This window comes from Channa argus, chromosome 20, assembly GCF_033026475.1.
Source record: "Channa argus isolate prfri chromosome 20, Channa argus male v1.0, whole genome shotgun sequence".
Lineage (NCBI taxonomy): Eukaryota > Metazoa > Chordata > Actinopteri > Anabantiformes > Channidae > Channa > Channa argus.
In genome coordinates, this window is record NC_090216.1 from 11,489,104 (window position 1) to 11,510,703 (window position 21,600).

General features: G+C 40.0%; 3 protein-coding genes and 1 long non-coding RNA gene across 21 annotated transcripts in view; 2 read left to right on the forward strand and 2 right to left on the reverse strand.

Annotated features, from left to right (window-relative positions):
- Positions 1 to 14: 14 nt before the first annotated feature.
- Positions 15 to 4,266, reverse strand: pigp (phosphatidylinositol glycan anchor biosynthesis, class P). Of its 4 annotated transcripts, none has more exons than XM_067489407.1 (6): positions 4,229 to 4,247; positions 4,014 to 4,056; positions 3,805 to 3,889; positions 2,922 to 2,994; positions 2,698 to 2,816; positions 15 to 782 (listed from the first exon to the last, which is right to left on the reverse strand). In XM_067489407.1, the coding sequence occupies exons 3-6, from the start codon at positions 3,884 to 3,886 to the stop codon at positions 667 to 669; spliced, it is 390 nt and encodes a 129-aa protein (XP_067345508.1). In that variant the 5' UTR covers positions 3,887 to 3,889; positions 4,014 to 4,056; positions 4,229 to 4,247; the 3' UTR covers positions 15 to 666. The 4 variants fall into 4 exon arrangements, with proteins under 4 accessions (XP_067345508.1, XP_067345511.1, XP_067345510.1 ...); XM_067489410.1 differs by having other exon boundaries at positions 4,149 to 4,238; XM_067489409.1 differs by lacking the exon at positions 4,014 to 4,056 and having other exon boundaries at positions 4,092 to 4,266.
- A 224-nt stretch (positions 4,267 to 4,490) lies between these two features.
- rexo4 (REX4 homolog, 3'-5' exonuclease) lies at positions 4,491 to 9,531 on the forward strand. Its single transcript, XM_067489405.1, has 8 exons — positions 4,491 to 5,015; positions 5,126 to 5,460; positions 5,540 to 5,686; positions 6,983 to 7,176; positions 7,277 to 7,365; positions 7,450 to 7,524; positions 7,626 to 7,700; positions 8,680 to 9,531. The coding sequence occupies exons 1-8, from the start codon at positions 4,800 to 4,802 to the stop codon at positions 8,836 to 8,838; spliced, it is 1,290 nt and encodes a 429-aa protein (XP_067345506.1). The 5' UTR covers positions 4,491 to 4,799; the 3' UTR covers positions 8,839 to 9,531.
- Positions 9,532 to 9,654: 123 nt separating this feature from the next.
- Positions 9,655 to 20,549, reverse strand: LOC137106242 (uncharacterized). The gene is made up of 3 exons (XR_010911907.1): positions 19,991 to 20,549; positions 17,543 to 17,707; positions 9,655 to 14,138 (listed from the first exon to the last, which is right to left on the reverse strand). It is a non-coding gene; the product is annotated as an uncharacterized lncRNA (long non-coding RNA).
- The window catches only part of kcnc3b (potassium voltage-gated channel, Shaw-related subfamily, member 3b), a 42,871-nt gene continuing 35,541 nt past the window's right edge, over positions 14,271 to 21,600 (forward strand). For 2 of the 15 annotated variants that reach the window (XR_010911906.1, XM_067489392.1), the window contains exon 1: positions 14,273 to 14,859. The gene's annotated coding sequence lies outside the window, so the exon portion shown is untranslated. Of the gene's footprint in view, positions 14,860 to 15,264; positions 15,334 to 21,600 lie in introns of those variants that run through there. The other 13 variants (XM_067489396.1, XM_067489395.1, XM_067489401.1 and 10 more) reach the window with 11 other exon arrangements.

A 21,600-nucleotide genomic window follows, 5' to 3' on the forward strand; every position in this document is an offset into this window, starting at 1 on the left:
ATATCACACTCTGCAACACTCAGCATTTTTTTTTATTTTCCCTCTTCACTTAAGAAAATACTTTTCAGTTTTTAATTTTATACAGTACATTTACATTTAGTCATTTAGCAGACGCTTTTATCCAAAGCGACTTACAAGTGAGGTACAAGGCAAGCAAAAGCAAGCAGTAGTATAAAGTCATTAATTGTACACATTAGCTGACACTAAACTTTCAGACCAGTCAGACAGATGTATTTCACAATGAATTGTTTTTCAAATACTGCCTTAAACATGTTCTTTAAACACTAGTTCAAAGTCACTAAACACACTTGACGTGTTGCTGCTTTACTTCTCACTCTCACATTGAAAACAGGATATGACATATAAAACAAAGAAAGTATTAACAAAATATTCATCACTTTTTAATGTAATCTACAAGTTGCTCATGATATTCACGCTATGTCATGATATTTTTTACATTACACGTCACTTCACTGATATGAAAATAAAGTAAATTTTTTTAGCCAATTAAAGTTGTAAAAAGCACATTCATTGAGTGTATCTTTTCCCAAATAAATAGTGGATAAATAAACTTAAATCCTTTTTCTTTTAGAAACTAAGTGTAAAAAATGAACCACGATGAATGCCCAGCAGCTTCACTCCAGGTTTAACAATTCTATTTGTATGTTATAGCTTGGGGGATAAATAGAACATTTTGTTAACTTCGCTAATAGAAACATCTTTCAGTCTTTGTATTCCACCCTCGTGGCAGATTTCTGTTGTCTGGCTGTGAGCATACACATCTGTGACAGAAGAAGAACAACCTTAATTATCATTGAGCACATATACATATTGCACATACATGTAATAATGAAATTCTTTCTCTGCTTTCAACCCATCCTTCTCGGTGGAGCATTGGGCAGGTGCCGGGGGCGGGGGGGGGCGGGGGGGTTAAAGGATGTTAGGGTCAGGAAAGACACAGTTGCATGAATGAAGCCTCCTATCATTTAAGTGTTTTCTGATGTTAAGAAGTATGATGTGAAATCAAGTTTGATTATGATGTATGACACTCCTCAGGGAGTGTGCTGAGAGCAACTCAGTGACGTGGTCCGGTAATATTTTATCTGAGCCTCGGTTTTATGGAAGCCCTCCTGTCTTGTTCTACTTTCTAAAGCAACGCATCCCAGGGAGCTGAATCACAACAGACCTGCCGCCTTAAGCTCCCACCTTATGAAGACCATCAAGGGGATCATCCTCAGCCACCTCCGCTCCCAGGTGAGGTCAACGCTGCAGTTCGCTTATTGAACAGGCATCAGGGTGAATGATGCTGTCATCTCCCTGCTGCATCAGGAAATATCCAAACTGGAGTCCCCTGGGAGCACTGTGAGGGTCATGTTCTTCAACTTCTCCAGTGCTTTTAATACCATTCAGCCGTAACTGCTGCAGGGGAAGCTGGAGGTGGCAGGCATGGACCAACATCTGGCTGCACAGACCATCAACTGCCTCACTGACAAACCACAGTATGTGAGACTGCGCAACTATGTGTCAGGTGTGGTGGTCTGTAACATGGGGGCCCTCCAGGGGGACGGCGCTTTCCCTATTTCTGTTCACCCTCTACACGTCGCACTTAAAGTGCAACTTGACCCACTGTCCCCTGAAGAAGTTGGCAGTGTGTTTGAGGAAAATGAGCAGGAATACAGGGGGGTCATAACAGACTTTGTTGACTTGAAACAAACCACCTGCTCCTGAGCACCAGCAAGACAAAGGAGTTGGTGAAGGACTAACGGCAGAAACTCCTATTAAGCACACCGGTGAGCATCCAGGGCTCAGACATAGAGTGTGTGGACACATTTAAATACCTGGGTGTGCCGCTCAACAATGAACTGAACTGGTCTAACAACACTGATGCGCTGTACAGGAAGGGCCAGCGTCGTCCCCACCTGCTGAGGATCTGAGGTCCTTTGGTGTGAGCATGGCTCTTCTCCGAACTTTCTATGAAACTGTGATGGCCTTTGCAGTTTTCTACGCTGTTGTGTGCTGAGCGGCTGGCAGCACGGACAGACACAGGAAGGAATAAGCTAGTTAAGAGAGCCTGCTCTGTCCTGGGCTGCTCACTCGATTCTACCAAGGAGGCAGCGGACAGAAGGATGTTGGCCAAACTGACATCTATCATGGATAACACACCCTGCACCACACTGTGGAGGCTCTGAGCAGCCCCTTCAGCACAAGACTGTTACACCCCCCATGTATGCTATCGCAGGTCATTCCTCCCCACAGCTATCAAACAACACATCAATACAGTGAGACACAAATGGGAGAGTTTGTTATGTGTGTGGTTATTAAAATTTTGTGTCTGTTATGTAACTTTTTTGTGGAATGTCGGTGAAGATTCTCAGTCCTCCAGGTTTGGTTTCCTGGTTAGAAATGTTTCGCTACTTATCCAAGCAGCTTCATCTTTCTTCTTCTTTTTTGTGCAATATTTGTTTAGGTGAGGGGAAAAATCTTTGATTTAATGTGTGGTGGAATATCTGGTGCTTGTCTTTTTGCTGCTGGAAAACTCGAATTTCCCCATTGTGGGATCAATAAAGGCTTATCTTATCTTTAATCCATTTTTAAATAATTGCAGAACTGATCATTGAAGTGGGGGCAGAAGTGGGAGTACTGATACTTTCAATTACAATAATATTATTATTCAAAGTTAACATATAAGAACCTCACCTGTAACGTTATCCACAGAGTCCAGAGGAGCTGTGTTGTTCATATTCACTCCAAACAACACCATCACAAAGACGATTAATGCAACAAGGAGATAGATTGGCACTGCAAGAGCCCAATATCTACACAAGCCAAAATATTTCAGTTAGTAGATCATAAACCTTCTACAGTATGAGTGGGTACTCATTATTGAATAAAAAAATATGAAGAGAATGATTTCAACTTGCTTTTGAGGCCAGTAAGTGAGCCCTATTGAATGGAGCCACTCCTCAGGTATGAAAGCCCACAGACAATACAAAACTAATGAGATAAAAAAAGGAAAGTAGATGTCATGTCGGAGTGTCTCGCAATGGGAAATTAAGAATCAGACTTTGTTTTCAGTGGTACTACAGAGTTACAGTTCCTGTCATGTGACTGTGAGTGTGGTTAGTGTCTACATTTGACTTCCGTTTAGAGTAATTTGTCCAGCTTCTTACTAAAGCGGACACCAAAATGTTTTCTCACCGCAGTATAAAGCTAAAAGCATTTATCCCTAGCTACAAGGTCAAAGGGAGACATTTTTATGTTAATGCATGAACGGGATCAAATAATATTAGTTTGATTTGTAGCTGAGCAAGGAGAAAAAGTGTGTATACAAAAGAACCACCCCTTTGGAAGTTATTACCATATATTATTTATTTTTATACAAAATTGAATTATGGTTGGTTTAATTTGTCTTTTTTGACAAAGAAATTACATAAACTTCCATGTAAAAGTGAAAACAGAGGTAAAGTAAGTGCAGAAATTAAGTGCATCTAAAGTAACTCACCCAAATCATCACTGGTGGAGCCTAAATACAATTAATACATTTAAAAGAATAAAGTATAAATAGGCTTATATCTGGAATGTAGAATTACTGGTAAATAAGTATCCTGGCCATTTTTTTTTTTTAATTTTGTAAAGGTCACTTTTGTTTATGTTTCTGGAAAAAAAAAGAGTTTTGTTTGATACAATGATAATACAAGCGAGGTACTAGTATGTGTGTGGCAGCATATAAACTCAATGTGTGTTTTGTTAAATTTGACAGTAATATTTTAAATAATGGAAAAATGAAATAATACCATAACTTACAGAAGCCAAACTGTGAGCCAAGAAAAAGGACAAATCCATAAATGGCTCTCTCAGGCAGGGGGGAAGGAGAGTTTTCCACCATGATCTGAAACCAAAATAAAAATTGTGTTATGGGAAAAAACTAGATTTAAACCATGGGTTTCAAAGGTAACGAGACATATGAAAATGTAATTCATCTAGCTACTATGTTAGCAGCATACTGACAGTACCCTCGTTTCAACTAGTTGGGGGTTCTCAAAACATCCCAAGGCCCTACAACGAACAGAAAATTAGTTTTGGATATTTACCACGAGATTTCAAAATATCTGAGCCGACATGTTAGCCAAAATGTCAACAACGCTTACTATGACTAATGTAAGGCAAAATCAATTTTCTACCAGGAAAAACGTATTTTTCTTAAACAAAAATAAATCTGTCACCATACCAGCCTCGTCGATCTACTAGCTTACCTGTCCCATAAAAAATCTGGTAAGGCGTGAAACGTTCAGCAGAAAACTAGTTCCGCGTTGGGAATTAAAACGCAACTCAATAGCTAAACCAATAGAATTTTAACGTATTGATATATAATAAAATGTGAGTGAAAGTTAATATGCCAAACCACACAATAGTCTTTGTATTATTAAGCATTATAATTAACTAGAGACTGGTATGTGCGGTGTCGTGTTTTATCCCGGAAGCATGTGGCTGTCACACATATCGGAAATATACATATCAGCATGGCTGTGGAGTACCTGAACGTTACTAGTGAGCTGCAGTTTTGTCAGTAGATGAGGTAAAAACCGTAGCTAATTCCACGCGTCGGCGTAGCTACATGGTACTTTAACTCTTGGCTACTGTGGAAACATTTGTTTTTGTGACATTGACATATAAACTTATTTGAGTTTACCTGGTAAGCAGGAGACGGGGCTCGGTGGTTCAGCGTGGCTGAGGACGGTCACCAGTCTTCACACATTGACCCAAATACTATTTAATATATTTTATCGTTAGTTTTCATTATGTCAAAGAAGAAAGCAAAGAAAACAGACTTTCCAGCAAAAACACAACAATCCACTTCTAAAAAGAAAAACAACGCAAAAAAGAAAAATAAACACTGGTTGGAAAAGAAGTTCCAAAAGAAAAAAGTCCACTCAAATGATCAAGGAAAAGTTCAACAAATGCAACCTCCGAAAGATGCCCAGCAGTTCTCTGCCAACTGGAAAATATTACAAGAGGTAAGCGTTTGCTCTCTTTTTGTTGTTTAGTGGGAAGAGTTTTGTAGTTTTTTTTCTTGTTACATTTTGTAATATGAGTACTTTTTTATAACTTTGCAAATCTTTCACAGATGTTAAAGGCCAGTCAGCCAGAGAAGAAGCAGACAGTGATGCACAAAGATCAAAATGGTGCTCTGCAAAAAGAGAAGGCTAGAGAAAATGATTCTAGAAATATTTCCAAGAACAATGCTGGTCCTAGACAGACAGATGTTGGGAAAAAAATAAAGCACAGAACTGTTTCTAACAGTGTTGTTCCCAAGGACTCTGGGGTGGACCCAAAGGTTCCAGCTGTTTCAAAGACAAAACAATCTACCCCTCTAAAAAGACAAAGGGACAATGGAAAGTCAAACTATGAAAAAGGTGCCAAAAAAAAGAAGCCTGCAGTTGAAGAGACAAAACTTACAGAGTAAGTACACAGCACCAATTTTTGTTTCGGTAATGATAAATTATGAATGTTAAAATTATCTTGTCCTTTGCTAATGTAGAGAGGACCTTTGGTTTGATGATGTGGACCCTGATGACATTGAGGCTACAGTTGGAGCAGAGGCAGCAGAGATAATGAGAAAGAAGCAGGGTATTTGCAAGAACAAGGACACAGAGAGCGCCCTGGTTAAAGAAAAGGCTTTTGAGGGGTGAGTGAATATTGGTGCCTCACAGAAGTAGGTAATAAATAAGGTAATGCATTAATAGTAACTTTTAAGGGGAAAGGATGAGTTGAAAACATTCACAAAATAAATCAGAAGGCTATCTTTCATTTTTTTCAACCTTAGATTTTATTTAATCACCATTATATGACAAAAATCAACACAAGTACAACAAAGAATTTAATTGCTTAGCACCTTGATATCTGCAGATCTTTTTACAATGCTGATACATTGTAGATCAGGAACACCTGATTTCTACATTTTGTGTTTATTTTTTATTTACTTTTAGTTTTTCATCATAATTATGTTATTTTAAATAGTAATTTCATACATTTTTTCTGAGTTGACAGGTTAAGTCATAAACTGATTAAACCTACATGACCCAAGCAACACTGGTGGTACTGGCAGTACTTTCAAAATGATCCTAGCGTGGCTGTACTTTTTTTTTTTGTTGGTACATTTAAAACAAATATGTTCCATATATTCCATAGAAATTTGTTAATTGCCTGCCTGGCAACGGATGTTTCCCATTAATTTTTTAAGCATAAAAGTCAACAGCTGTGAATTTAAAGTCAATTTGTGTCTCTGAATTAATAGATTTGAGAATATTGCCACTTTAGAAAGGGTAAACAAAATGTGTATTTTCATAATATAGTATTATTATAAATAGAGAGGGATTCTTTTGTAAAGACAGTTGACTCAGTTGTGTGTTTTGACTGATGCCCAAAACAAATAACTGGCAAGGTAATGTGCTTTAATACATTAAAGAGTTGCAGAATTACAGAAAGAGAGCAACGGAAAATGAACAGTATGGCAAAATCTCCATATTTGTGTGTGTTTGGCAACACACACAAATATAGATTGCATCTAAGGAGTAAAGTTTCTGCAGCCGAAACTTTGAAGTCCACTGACAAACATTATATTTTACAAAAAATTATTCCTAATGGTCAGGTTTGCATTTATTTTATTTTTTTTATGTTGTGACAACATTGCTTCTGTTGTCTGGTCCTAAAGCTGCCTTGTGTAAAACATATTCATAACAGGGAACTGTAAAATAATTGACAGTGAAGAAAATGTTAAAACGTGTTCAATATGTATTCATATATTAGTCAGTAGATGGAAAGGTAGTTTTTGTGTTTAGATGAAACGAATGAGTCAAAACTAATAAACCATTATCTCTAACAGTGTATCTAACAAAAACAGAGACAACAAGCTTTGGCTCCCCAGGTAGATTTTCATAGTAGTAATGACTGTTCTCTTTTATCGCCATTCAATTAATATTAGCCTCACCAAAGCTGTAGCAATCGATTGTGAGATGGTGGGAGTCGGTCCTGATGGAGAGGACAGCATCTTGGCGCGCGTGTCCCTGGTGAACCAGTTTGGGAAGTGCATCTATGACAAATATGTGAAACCCACAGAGAAGGTGAAAGACTACAGGACAGCCGTCAGTGGCATTAGACCAGACGACATCAAAAATGGTGAGCAGTGAAACATTTTAGAGCTGTATAAGAAAGGGAAGCAGCAGGTTGTATTTATTTGCCTTAAAATAGTCTTACATCCATGTTTGCTTGGCTGCAGGTGAGGATGTCCAGACTGTGCAGAGGGAGGTTGCGGAGATCCTGAAGGGGAGACTAGTGGTTGGACATGCTATACACAATGACTTAAAGGTAGCCTGGAAGTAATATATGGAAGAGAACCAATGTGATATTCAAATTTAATGTACAGTAAACAATCTTAAACTCTTGTTTCAGATTTTACTCTTAGATCATCCGAAAAAGAAAATCCGGGACACACAGAAATACAAACCTTTTAAGAAGATTGCGAAGGTAATCATATGACATATTGCCAAGGCATTTTATATTTTATGAACTTCATCACGAAAATTCCCAAATACATGTAAAAAAAATAAAACTATTTTCTTTTTTAGAGTGGTCGACCCTCATTAAAAGTTCTCTGCAGAGAAGTACTAAATGTGAAGGTCCAGCAGGGTGAACATTCATCTGTAAGTCCCCAAAACATCATACACAGCTAACCTATAATATCCATCACTGTTTTATCTGCTTATATTTTTAATATTAATAATGGGATGCAATGTTTTCTGGCTTTCATGTGAAACATTTACAGCCCTGTTTCCAAAAAAGTTGAGATATTGTAATACGTAAAAAAAAATAAATAATACAAATAATTTAAAATCTAGATTTCATTGAAGGTGCAAAGACAATTTAAGTTGAAAGTGATGAGTTTTGCTGTTTGCTCACTTTTAATTTAAAGCCAGCAACATGTTTTTAAAAAGTTGGTAAAGGTCCCGTCTCCCACTGTATTTTGTCATTCTGTACGTGTTTGAGAATTGAGGAGACCAGTTATTTCACTTTACAAAGAGAATTTCTGACCAGTCTTGCTTAATTCAGCCTTATAGCTACTCAACAGTTCATGGCCTCATTTTTTAAAATAATTTCCACTTTATAATGCACCAAATATTCTCAGTGGTCGACAATTCTGGACTTTAGTTTAGCACGTGAGACCCCTTTTACTGCAGAGCCACACTGTTTTAATATCTGCAGAATGTGGTTTAGCACTGTCACTGTCATCGTGTCTTTGAAGAAGACATGATGAGCATGATGGCATGTTACTTCAAAACCTGTATGTATTGTTATACAATAATAGTCTCTTCAGAAATGTGCAAGTTATTGATGCTGTGTGCTTTACTGCCCCCCACAGTATCACAGATGCTGGCTTTTAACTCTGCAGTGATAACAACTGATCCAGATGCCACAGCTTTCACTATTTCTAAAAGACTTAACAATCAGATAACAGGACCGTTTCCCACTTTGGCTTGGTTTGGAGAAGATGGCACTGTTGCTGAATCTTGTTTATTTGTTTTTCTTATATAGTAAAACTCCAAGTTGTTTTTGCATATGCAGTGATGAACTGTGTCTCTCAAACAAATACTTGTATGAATTCTGTCTTTCATGGTTTTTCAGGTCCAGGATGCACAGGCCACTATGAGGCTATATACATTAGTGAAAAAACAGTGGGAAGCAGAGATTAAAGCCAAACAGAAGAACAAAGAATCAGACAAGAAAAGCGAGAGAAAACCTAAGTTACCTAAGAAAAAGGGCAAGAACCTCATGGGATTATGAGTTCAAAGACAGTCTGGAAGATGACAGCTCATCTTTGGATCAGAGCAAACCTGACTGAAGTCAGAGGACATTTGCTGAAGACAAAAACTGCAAGCTGTTGAACAATTAACGACACTCATCAAGTTATGAAACGTGTAACAGGTTATGTTTTCTAGAAAAAATGTTTTTTAACAGGACAAAGTGATTTTTGTCATCCTGAAAGCCTCGTGGTTGTGTGGGAGACACATGGAGACATTATTTGTGCTGATCATTTCAGCCATTTCCTCCTCAAATGTTTCTGAATACAGTTCCTGGTCAAACCAACTTCTCCAACAGAGTATTCGTGAAAACCTAAAATATTTCACTAGTTCCACAAGTTTCAATGCTTAAACATTTTAATTCCAGCATATTGTAAACCTTTGGTTTCCCGTGACTTGGTTCATCAAAAATGTAATCTTACCATCGAAGTTGCATGATTGGAGTAATATGAATAAAACAAGTTGCTGTATTGCCTTTTATTGTTTAGAAATTGTATCGGTGATATAACAGTATAAAGAAGCAACACGTCCAAGTCCAGTTTTGGCTTAAACCACTGTCTTTAAGAAACAGATGTTTCGCCTGTAAAATATCCAGTTTCCTGTATTTTTAAAATGATACTTTTGATAATCTGCTACTCTAATGTTGACTAAGAATTAAATAATTTGTTAAAATATTTATTGGCTTATATATGGCGGTGTTTGTCCATAATCTGACTTCTTAAGTTTGCTGTGTTGTTTTGTTTCTTTTGAAAACAAAAATCACACATCAGCTCCAAATAGATTCTGTTACTCTCCTCGTATTTTTTGTAGCAGAGTGCATTATGATGTTGGGCTCTCCATCTCAAATATACTTTTACATTTTAATGATTTTTATTCCTCTTGTGCCTTAGCTCCAGTGATCAGGTGAGAGAATTAGCTTCATGTATGGCCACAGAGTGTCATGGTGATTTGCTGAACAGGTTAAACCCAGAATGTGCCCCTCCCCAAATAGAAACAAATCTGTACAATAAAGAGATGTCCAGGCTCTACATTACATAAACTAATTTTAGAAGACCTCAGGTCAATGGGAACTTTCTTTATCGCTATCGGCCAAACATACAAAGTGCAGGTGCTCTTCAGTGTTGTAAGGACGTTTCTAATTGTTTCTGCTTGTATTTTCTTAAGTGTAATTTTGTGATTGATTCATCTAAAAGCAAACCTTCCCACGTTTTTTGAAATGTCTCATTATGCATCTTATAGAAAAAAAGCAGGCAACCAATTCTTTACCATAATCATATTTATTTTGTTTTTCATCTCTTCCAAGCTTCTTAATTAGGGTCTTTGTCTTATTTATAGTGAGAATGTCAGTGAGAATTGCTGCCCAGAAGTTGATGCACACTGTGCCCTACATTGCTGAAATCAAGCGGATGCACTCGGTTTGCTGCCTCAAGGCTCTAAAATAAGCTGTATATGCCTCAGTCAGATGAAAAGCAGAACATCATACTTAGGATTCATGTGAATACATGAAGTGACTCATCTGCTGATTGCAGGCTTCTCTGAATCCATGTTCTGGTACAACTGTGTTATTGTTTTAGTGCAATGAACTAGTAGAGATGTTTTTTGACTGAATTTCCCACATAATTAAACCATGTGTCTTTTAACCACTAGGGGGTTACGGTCATCTAAAATGTTAAACCTACAAACTGTGGCAATATGCCATTTTGAGGTAACAGAAGTCAGACATTAAATGTTGCAGACTTGCAAAACATGGTTTTTGAACAGACACCATTTAAGTTAAAGAAAAAAGATTAATGATGAAATATTAGAGAATATTTTAATAATTATAAACAAAATGAAATTAGGATTCATTGTTGAGGTTTGTGGTACTGAGCTACACATACAATGGTACATACGTAAAGATTTTCTTCATAAACAAAACCTGTAACAACTAGGAGTATCCTCTCTTTTCGCTGAAGCATTAATTACAAATTGCTCAAATTGCGACATATTTATGGCCCTGTTTAGGAATGCAAATGATTGGGGTGCAAAATTTGGTATTTTCAACCGCAGTCTATTTAAAAGGGAATTCCCCCTAAGAAAATAACAGGACATATCTGTAATCTGTGTTTGGATGACGATTGCCCCAAGGGTGCCCTCGTAGGCCGAATATATTTATATGCTCCATAAAACCCATTTCCACCAAATCTGAACACATTAAACAGAAATCATACATCAAGGATTGTCACCTCTAAAAAAATGAATCATTGTTAAAGATCATTTTCATTCCAACATCATTTTATTGAAAGGCAGAATTTCTCAAACAGCACAGTGAGATGTTCCTGTTTCAGTGAGTCATCTTTGCCCCATCTATCAATTAGTTATGGATGACGATATTTATTTTTGCTTAAACAAACTTAAATGAACTCAGTTTAAGTCTAAAGGAATTATTCTGTATTACAGCTGCAGACCAACCCAAAGTCCTATTTAAACAGTTTGTCTCTTACGCATACAGTGGGAAATAGAGCTACTGGCTTTAGTTTTAGTCACATCTTTGCAACAAACTTGAACTCGTGACTTCAGTTAATTAATCAGTTAATTAGAATCTGCCAAGATTTTTGCAGGAAAGAGGCCGTGAAACATAAAGTAGCTGTAAAACCCAGCTTCAGAGGTCTGTGGAGTCTCTTTGTTGACTAGCTTTAGCTTGCTGGAATTTTCCTCTTAATAACTGCAGTGCTGGAAATAACACAGTAATAAGACTGTATCCACTCATTTAACGAATCTCATGATGGGATTGGAGGCATTACTGCTGTTGCTAAAATGGCACTTGGTTCATAATTCCGTCTAATGTTGCTTACAGTCTTCCTGGCTGCTGCACATTGTTTCTGCCTCGAAAGTGATTAGAGTCAATATTGACATTTGTTGTGTGGTCTGTGGGTTTTCAAACACAGAGCATATAAGAAGCATCTCTGCAGAGTTGGATTTGTGAGCCTTATTGAATTCTTATACCAAAACCAATTTTATGTCCACATAGAGCAACATTCTGCTGAACATAAAATATGCTAAAGCTCTGAAAGTCACTTTGAGTTTCATCTCTGAAGTGACACGAGAAGCACCAAGTTGGTTGTTTTTCAATTAGTGATGCAGCATCAATAAGGTTTATTGAACAACCAGTTTATCATTGATAGTCTTTGCACCTCAAGACCAGCAACTCCACTCCAGTCTGTGCAGATGGGGTGGGCCTGGTTCCTGCATGCCTCTGCCTCAGTTTTCCAACTATCTCTGCCCTACCCACTGCTGAGATCAGAGGACATCTTAGGAGAAGGAGAAAAAAATGTGAATTGGTAAAACAAGCAGAGACGTGGCCCTTGAAGACCAGGGTTGCCCACCCCTGTCATACAATATAGGCAGTTTCTTTACATATAAATCGTATTTAAGACTAATTGACAAGTAATGACGTATGACATGTTTGCTGGACATAATCTCACAGTGATGCTTTTGATGGGATGATGCTTGAAAATCTGCTCCTCACCACACAATCTCTCTCAAGGTCTGCCGCTCACTACTTCCTTATGCATGAGCTGCACGATGCTGCCGCCAAGAGACTGACTGTGGATGCGTCTGTGTTGGCTAATGCTCACTCTTAGTACGGACAAAGTTAAACATTCAGTATTTATGCAGGTTGATGAAGAAACAGTGTCAGCTACTTTCTGTAGACAACTTCCTACTCATCCTTTCTGGCCTGGCACAATGCCGTGGGTAAATACACCTGTAATTTAATGCTGAGGATGGGCTTTTATTGTGTCTTTATGAGCCTAGAGGATGGATGGATGGATGGATGAATATCTTTTTATCCAGTGGCACCAAGCAGCTTAGCTTTATTATTTCAGTATCCAATAGATTTCAATGAGATTTATGAGCAATATTCAAGGTCCCTAGATAATAAAAGCTTTCAATCTAGTAGCATTATTAAGCCAATCTGTCTGCAAGACCTACTTTAGCACTAAACACAGTCTCATCTGGGTTTATCATGTTAGTCTTCATCATCAGAGCTCCCATCTTCCTCATGAACTCCTTAACCTTCAGATTCAGGGTTTGACAATGATCAAACTTGTGGCATGGTTTACCCAAAATCTACAGAAAAACACTTCCCAAACTAGTAAATGATGATACAAACACAGTCTTTATGCATTCTTGGTGCTATTAGGTGCCTCTGCTTTCTCACTGTTCTTCTGTATTTAATAACTGCAGCTTTTCACTCTGTGTCCTTCACCAAAGACCTCTGTCTCCTAGCTGATGACATTTTTAATGTACAATTTTTCTGAAAAATAGGGTTTACAAAAAAAAAATCCCATAGTCTGTAGAAGGAGGGTACAGCAGCTAATAGTTTAGTACTTGGAGGCCTGACCTTTTCTCTGTAGAGCTGGTTTGAATGGTCTACAGTCTGGACACATGTAAGTTAAATGGTCCGGAAACTCTACAGATCTAAATGTCAGCTGTTGTCCCCTTTGAAAAAAGATAGGAAAATGTAACAAATGTAAACAATTATTTTTCTCTATATTTAGAATGTGTCTTTTTTTAACACATTTGGATGGTAAATTATCTCCTTGAAGCAATTCTAAATGCATTTCAACATACCCTCTTCTCTTCTCATTGGTTTTCTGTCTCCAATTTGCACTCACTATAACACTGGTGATCAAAGGAAAAGGCTACAAGCACCTGTGCTAAACCCTTTTGCCCTTTTACTACTGTTGTAATTTTCATGAGGCGATGTTGCACTCACTTTGAGTTTCCTGTCGATAAGTGCATCAACAACATTGCTGATCATTGCACTTCTAGTAGAATATGGCTCAGACCGATGGGGCTCCTGCAGAAAACAATGTCTGCAGTGCTCAAAATAGAGGTTTTCCAGTAACTGCAAATGCATCCCAGTAAAAATCCATTGTGTTCGTTCTAGCCTTTAAAACTGTGTTTTTCCTAAAGAGGTTGAAATGATAAGATGATATTATTCTTATTTCAGGGATTCTGTTAGAATTGTGAGTTTTGTATTCTATAAAATAGGATGGGATAGACAAAGAGTGCCTTCAGAGCAAAGATGAAAAAAAAAACAAAAAATAGTGTATACTTATCTTCCTCTTATTATTGCTGTAAAAAACATTGAACATATTACTCCAGACTCTGTCATATAATCCACCTGCTCCTCTGCTACCACATGACTTCTGATGTCAGCCAAGCCAAAGTCAAGGCCGGGAACCTGTAGGCAAAATGGTGTTTGTGCGTCCGTCCAGCATAGTGAGCATGTATAGTCTAAAGTGAGGAAGACAAAAAACAAAACAAAACACACAATTAAAAAGATAATAATAAATGCAACATGTATTTATGAAGTTCAACAGTCATACGATAAATTAGCCTCTGGATTCACCGGAGTCCTCCCACCCCTCCGTCCTGTTCTCTAATCCGCCCACATGAGAGGAAAAAAATAGTGCAGAAGGTGACGCTCCTCCAAAGGAACAGAGAGAGAGCAAAGAGAGGGGTGTCTACAGGCTGCATCTCCATTGAAACATTTGGAAGGGGGAGACAGAGGAAGAGCTGAATGGTAGCTACACCCTGCGCCTGGAAGCGTAGAGACACTGTAACAAAGGCTGGAAATTATTTTTGGCAATAACAAAGAGGTGGGAGAGGGGCTCTGAAATCGAGGGAAATAGCAAAAAGCCAGTTTTCAGGGGGACTCCTGCTTCATTTCATCCGAAAGACTCATCCCTTGCCATCATCAGCATGACCATAAGCTATGAGTAACATTCGGCAATAACGGTTTCAAAACGAGATTTTCGCCAACAGACGCGCGCAATCCTATTTTGATTTATTATAGTCGGGGGAAAAACAGAGCAACTGAATGCCTGCGAGAAACTGGATACTCTCTGAAATCATAAGAAAGAGCGATCTAACAAAGAAACTACATTTTGATTGATCTTTAAGCTTGATGTGCGTGTTTCCGCACGCAATCGAAACGAACCTGAACGAAAAGCAAGTGAGTATTAACCGTGTCTGTGTATATGTCTGTATTTTGGTGGCTTCATTCTGCGTTTATCGGTCTAATAACTGAGCATTTATTGGCCAACCCTAAAAGAATAAAAAGAGGTAAAAAAAAAAACAACAGCGTCTAACCTACATTCAACAAGTATCGTTTTAGCCACTAAAACTGCGTTTTAATGGAGGCTATTTGTGTTTTGATCAGCATCCTGAGAAATTAGTGTGTGTGAAATTGGTTTAAATTGGAATCATAAACATTTTCACTGGATTTGGATATTATTTCTAGCTGCTATAAGACAAAGGTCTTTTTACACATATTTTAAGTATCCTGATATGTTCATTTTATAAATCCTGACATTCCTCATTGCACAAATGGTGGGTGTTTCCCCATATACACCACTAGATCAGAGCAGTTTCATGCCACTGAGAGGGAAGTGTGTGTGCATTCCTCTCCGCATCATTTTGTGCCTGCGTGAGTAACTGTTTCCTTATGTGTATGTCTTTGTGCATCTGTGTGCATGCATTTGTTGTACTTGCACGTGTCTTCACTGTGTGTGTGTGTGTGTGTGTGTGTGTGTGGCATCGTGGTAGCAGTGGGTAAGTGTCAAAGCCTGAAATGGAGGTCTGATAAAGGCACCATAGGAGGAGGGTGAGAGGGCTGATACACACAAACACACACATGACAGACGGAGAGGAGATGTGGGGGCATTGGAGCAGAACCAAGGAAGGACACAGTGTCACTGAGATCTAATCCAGAAAATCTATGGGGGCAGTCTAGACGTGGTCTTCTACCTCAACACCCCCCAGCCCATCACCTTTACTCTGTCAACTTGCTGCAGTCCACTGCATTCTACACAAAGTCTCCAGTTTCATAACACCTCTTCTTCCCCTCACTTTCCAGCGCATGCCTAGCTTTTTCTGCCAACTGGCTCCAGCGTGCTCTTCCCCTAACGGTTAACTCTCTTTCCTCCATTTGCTTACTCCCTGCTCCCCCCCCCACCTCAATCCTGCATTATAGATCTACAGCTGGTGCTATTTTTAGATTGAGGGTAACCCAGAAAACACCCCTTCGATTTTAGCAAAAGAAAAAAAAAAAAAAAAAGACTCCCCACCCGACAGTGGCATGCTGTCAGGAGTGGATGTGATTGGTAGTGTAGTGATCGGGCTCGAAAAGGAGGGCGCTGCTGTTTAAGCAATGGGGGATGGAGGTGGGGGAAATAAATCTATTTTCAGGCTGTGATTGAATTACATATCAGCAATGTCCTGGGTTTGTGTGTATGTGTGTGTTCTTTGCCTCTGACCTGTCTCGTCTTGGCTGTGACGGGCTTTGTCTCACGTTCTGTCTGCTTCACTTGTAAGAACTTTCCCTTTGTCCTTCTACTAATTTATTGCCCGATTCAGCTGCCTTTCATAGCCTCAAATCCTTGACCTTGAGGCTCACCTCAAACCCACCTCTCATCACTTCACATCCCCTGTGTTCCCCTATCCTCTCATTCTATTTCTCCACATTAAAATCCAACTTTTCTCCCTCCTGTCTGGCTGTTGAGAGTCTAATCTGTGACTTCTCTAACCCTCCTTTATGTCTAATCACTGGTTAGTTCACAGGTTGACAATCAGTGCAGTGATACCTCTTCCCTTGTCCCATTTGTATATCTGGCCTAGTGTGCTACATCATTGCTCTGCTGGATTATAATGGTCACAATCACGCAGGAAGGTCAGTGCATTAATTAGAAGTAGACAGGTTGAAACAACCTAAGAGAGAGCTGGAGGTATGGAGGTTAAAGCTATTTGCTCTTGATGTAAATTATCCCAAGGAACAGGTTTTTAAGTTGCAATTTAAGGTAAGGGACATTTAAGGGACACATTATAGGTATATCCAGCTCCATAAATAGTCCCTTTCTGACATGACACACTATCCCATGGCTTTCTGTATTTTCCCCCTGCACTCAGTGGTGTTTTGGGAAGTGTCTGACCCGTCCATCTTTTTATCCAATCCACTTCCTTCACCCAACCTTCTTCTATAACCAAAGAAGTCTCACCCAGGCAACATATCTCAGCATTTATCCTGCTGTGGGCAGGAGGGGTTTTCGTCATGGACACTGACTGAGCTTTCAGAGCTCTATTACAGGCTTCCTTGCTGCTAGTCTATTCCTGAAAATGGCCTTATGTATTAATCATCCCATGTCATCTAAATAGAGAAAACCAGGATTCTTTATTTTGTCTCATAAAAAGGTGGCTGGAGGGAATCATAGAGAGACCAGCCGCTTCTGAGGGGGTGATTGTCCAAAATGCACAAGGCTCAGTGTCCCCGAGGGGGTGTTGGTGCTGCAGTATGTGAGGATTGGTCAGCCCCAGGAGATCTCCATGGTGTTGCTGACTTGAGGAGCTGCCCCTGGTGGATTGGCTATTTCTTTTCTGCTTGCTTAATTGATTGGCTATTTAATTCATGTTCTGGGAATTGGCCACTGGCGAGAATTATTAGGATGATCATGTTTTTCTTCTTCTCTTTGTGCATTAGCTGGTCAGAGCTACTGGGTTGTTGTGTGGACATTGTCCTCTACACACACAACCTGTTTGTCCATCCATTCATACAATTCCCTTCATTTTCAGTCTTATTCATCAAATTCATACACTGCCTGCTTGTTGTTACTATTCTCACGCACACACATATGTACACACACCTTATCAAGCTTCTTTTCTCCTGGTGGAATCAGACTCTGACCATGAGGCACTGTGATGCTCTGAGGGGCGAGAGGATGCTGTGTGGTGTGACACTGCACTAAAAGGGGAGGTGACCGCAGTGCCTTTACTGTGCTGCAGTGCCTCACTTCCTCCTGTTGAGGTCTCTTCAACACCGAGGAGTGTATGAGAAAGGAGAAAAAGAGGGAGATAAGGTAGAGATGAGGAGGGAGAGAAGAGGAAAGGAGGGAGGTGATATGGATGGAACAGCGTGAAGCCTTGTGGTTACATCCTTTGACACCACTTTGATGAGGCAGCGGGTGAGAAAAAAAATGGCTGCGCACCAGAAGCACATACATAATTAGTGCTTTCTCTCTCTCTCTCTCTCTCTCTCTCTCTCTCACACACACACACACACTTACATAAACATACATTACACTTGCTTCCTTTCCCCAGCTCAGCTGTATATCTGTTTTACATCCCTAAACTTGTTTTTCTCCTTCTCCTACTCACTTTTAATAACTCCACTGTTTCCATTCCTCTTTGTTAGTATGGCAGATAGCTGACCGCGCCACACACACAAACACACACACACACCTTCACAGCCAGACAGGTGCCCCACCTTTTCTCCCCCTTTAACCATACCTACCTTCCCCCTTTACTCTATCCTTTTTTCTTCTCTTCCCAATACCCTTCCTCCTCTCTTGCTTCCCATCTCTCCCCCTCTGTGATTGGTAAAGGCTTTTGCTTTTTCTGCCAACTGCTGGGTCTGTTCCGCATAGTCAGCACTCCTCCAAATTCCTCTCTTTCCTTCTCTCTCGTTTTCTCTCTCTTTAGTGTGTGCTCTCCTCCCTTCCCCCCCAGATACGGCTGCGGGTACCTCACAGTCAATGCATCCCATAATCCCGTGCTCCCTCCCCCTCTTGCTGCAGTGTTTCTGCTAATATATATTAGCGTCAGTGCAGCCTTCGCGCACAAGCCCCGTGCATGCTTTTTTGCTCTCTCAGTCCCATTCTCCCTCTCTTTATCAGTGCACTGCAGAAATGATTTCCTCTCTTTCAAGGTTAATCTTGATTAAGCATCATTTTGGTTTTCTTAGCCTGTTGGTTTCAGCCAGGTGAGCGCATGTGTGCGTGTGTGTCTCCCTCCCTCTTGCTTTTTCTCCCCTTGTGTGAGCACTAGTGAGGCTGTATAGCAGTGAGGTGGCGCAGGACATTGTGGCCAAGGCAAGAAATGCTGCAGGAGAGAGAAAGAGAGGTGGTGGTTGTGAGGATGGGGTTGTTTCTCTTCTCTACTCCTACTTTGCCCCCCCCCCCGCCCCAGATTTTATTCTTTTCCTCATGCATTCTTTCCTTCTTCCTTCTTTTCTCTTTTTTACACCTGTCCCTCACCTTCTGTACCTTTAATCCCCCCTTTTCTTCCTCATGTCTCCCCCATTCTGTCCTATGGTAAGTGCTGAGGCTGGCTCCTTAACAGCTGTGCATACTTCCCCTGCATTATGACGAAAACTACAGACAATCTCCTAAAAAGCAGCTGTACATCTTACAACATCCCTTGAACTCATTGGTTCAATAATCTGGTAATGTTGACAACTGCTTTCAATTAAACTTCAAATTCTAAACTCTGAAGATGTCTTAAGTCCTTAGGAAAGGTAGGAAAAACTGCCGGTTAACTCTCCTATTACACATGGACAAATATTTAAGTACATTTATAAAATCAATAAGCTCACCACACACGACTCTGTGGGAGCAAAAAGGCATTTAACCACAGTTACAGCCTTGTGGATGTATGTGCATAAAATATTCAGTAGTTTGCCAATAAGCTACAAGCATCTCTTAAGCCAAAGGAAGTGGTGCCCAGTTAAAAATTAAACCAAAGGGAAAAAAAATCACAAGAGATCAAAGTTTTGCATTGAGATCAGAAAAGTTAGGGACCCTGTTAGACTGTCCCAGAGAGACTGCTCGCCACTGTCCATGGTGCTGAAACATAATCCCTCCTGCAAACAGTCTCTGCTGGAAAGCCCCACAGGACAAAGCTGAGTGTGAAAAATTTGTAATTGCCTGCCCCCACTTCTAGTTAGTTTGTTTCAGATGTTCAAGTTCTTGACTGATAAGCTATTGGTTTATAGAAAATGTTTAACGTAGTAAATATATGTCCGGTTAAATGTTTTTAGTTGCAAAGTTGTTGACTTCACAACTTTGGCATAATGATGCAGTGCAGCTCTCAAAATCACGGGTTCAGGATAGTTTTTGTCAAGAAAGCACTTTTTATGCTTTTACTGCAGAGTGCAAAGACTGAAAAATCTTAAGGCCTTTTATACTTTAAGTATGCAATTTTTCTGATTTCTGCACAGACATATGTTTTGGTTCTTGTAGCAGTTTACAGTACTATTACCTATTTGTGCATTGTTTACCCATGCAGAAGACTTCAGAAGTCATAGCAGATCTTACCTGAGTGTTGTTAAGTCTTTTCCCAGCAACATCTTGAAAAAAACAACAGAATTTTCATACCAAAAAGTCAAAATAAAATCTGACAAAAACAAAGAAACTTAATGTTAATATAAAATCGTAAGAGAAAACAGAGGCGGCAAACTTTTCCATGAACAAAAAAGTTGTTTCTCCAAAAAACTGTGCAGTGAGACGATTAAAACAACTGAGCAAACTCCACTAACAACTAAAAAAGAAAGACTGAGTCCTACTTGATAGGAAGCAAACATCTGATGGCAAACAAGAGGAGAGCATTAAGCCCTAAAATGAAGAAATGTAATTTTAGGGGAAAGGGACCAGAGAATGAGTGAAGCAAAGGGAGAGAAATGAAAAAAAAATGGTGCATAAGAGTAGAATGCAGTGAGTGGAGGAAAGAAGTGAAGCTAAAGAATGACACACAGAGGAGAGGGGAGCAGGATGAGAATAGGACCATGGTGCAAGAGGAGGAAGAGGAGGCAGAAGTGAAGCCCTGATTCTCCACCTTCAATGAAATGTGATTCCTTAATGCGGAATATGAGAGCGAGCGAGGGAGAGAGGGAGGGAGTAGTAGTAGGGAGAGGGGGGGGAGGGCCAGTGAGAGCTCGCAGGTGAGGAAGGAGGCGAGTTGAAAAGCGGGAGGAGGAGAGTGGTGCGTTTCTTTGAATAGAGAACGAGATTAACAACATAATGTGGATGCATGTTTGTAGTCAATGGCTTCTCCTTCTTTTTTTTTTGGCTGTGAACGTAAGTTTGAATCTCCTGCTCCCCCCTGGATGGCAACGCAGCTCGCGGGCGAACAATCTGACCTCGCTGGGGGGAGGAACAGAAAGAGAGTGAGAGAGAGAGAGTGAGAGAGAGAGAGAGAGAGAGAGAGCGCAAATAACTCGGGTTTTTTACTGCAGCAGAATTCATTCACTTTTATAGCGATGCTCTTCCTCCTCCCCCCATACTCTTCAGCCCCCTTCATCCATTACTAGGAAAGAGACAATATTACACTGGCTGTTTACTAGAACTGCCTCCAGTAATTGTGCTGCATTCACTTTCGTTCTCCGTCCCCGTCTTTAGCTCTTTGCCTGAGCCTACCTTGTTCCCCCGATTCTTCCTTTTCAGTCCTTCCATTTTAAAATGTGATTATGGCCTCCCCGTCCACCCTATCCCCCATCCCCTTCTCTGTCGTTCTCTTTTCATTTCTATTTCTGTGTCTTTACGCACACACAACACGGTGCATATAGGAGAAGTGGCTGAGGGAGCACTGACATAATTGTGCATCGCATGAATCTCATAGCGGTCGGAGGGGGCTGCAACAGTGTGTGCAGCACGCACATAGGCTGATTGAGGAGATCTAACATTAGTACGGACGCCGCACTCTCGGGAGGCAATTAACACAAACACACACACACACACACACACACACACACACACACACACACACACACGGTGCTGCGCCACCTTACGTCAGAGAGGCATTCTCAAAGAATGGGAAAAGAAGCAGGGAGATAAATTCCCAGTTCCCCCCTCGTTGATTTCCATTTCTGTCACCTTTCCCTTCTCTCACACGTTTGGGTGCCCAGGCAACGAACAGAGCAGTGCTGTTT

Coding starts and splice junctions, on each gene's coding strand:
- pigp (XM_067489409.1), bottom strand. CDS start 3,886: ATGGTGGAAAACTCTCCTTCCCCCCTGCCTGAGAGAGCCATTTATGGA. Junction 2,995..3,804: donor TGGCTCACAGTTTGGCTTCT/GTAAGTTATGGT, acceptor TTATCTCATTAG/TTTTGTATTGTCTGTGGGCT. Junction 783..2,697: donor CTCTGTGGATAACGTTACAG/GTGAGGTTCTTA, acceptor CTTCTGTCACAG/ATGTGTATGCTCACAGCCAG.
- rexo4 (XM_067489405.1), top strand. CDS start 4,800: ATGTCAAAGAAGAAAGCAAAGAAAACAGACTTTCCAGCAAAAACACAA. Junction 5,687..6,982: donor AAAGAAAAGGCTTTTGAGGG/GTGAGTGAATAT, acceptor AATTAATATTAG/CCTCACCAAAGCTGTAGCAA. Junction 7,366..7,449: donor CTATACACAATGACTTAAAG/GTAGCCTGGAAG, acceptor CTCTTGTTTCAG/ATTTTACTCTTAGATCATCC.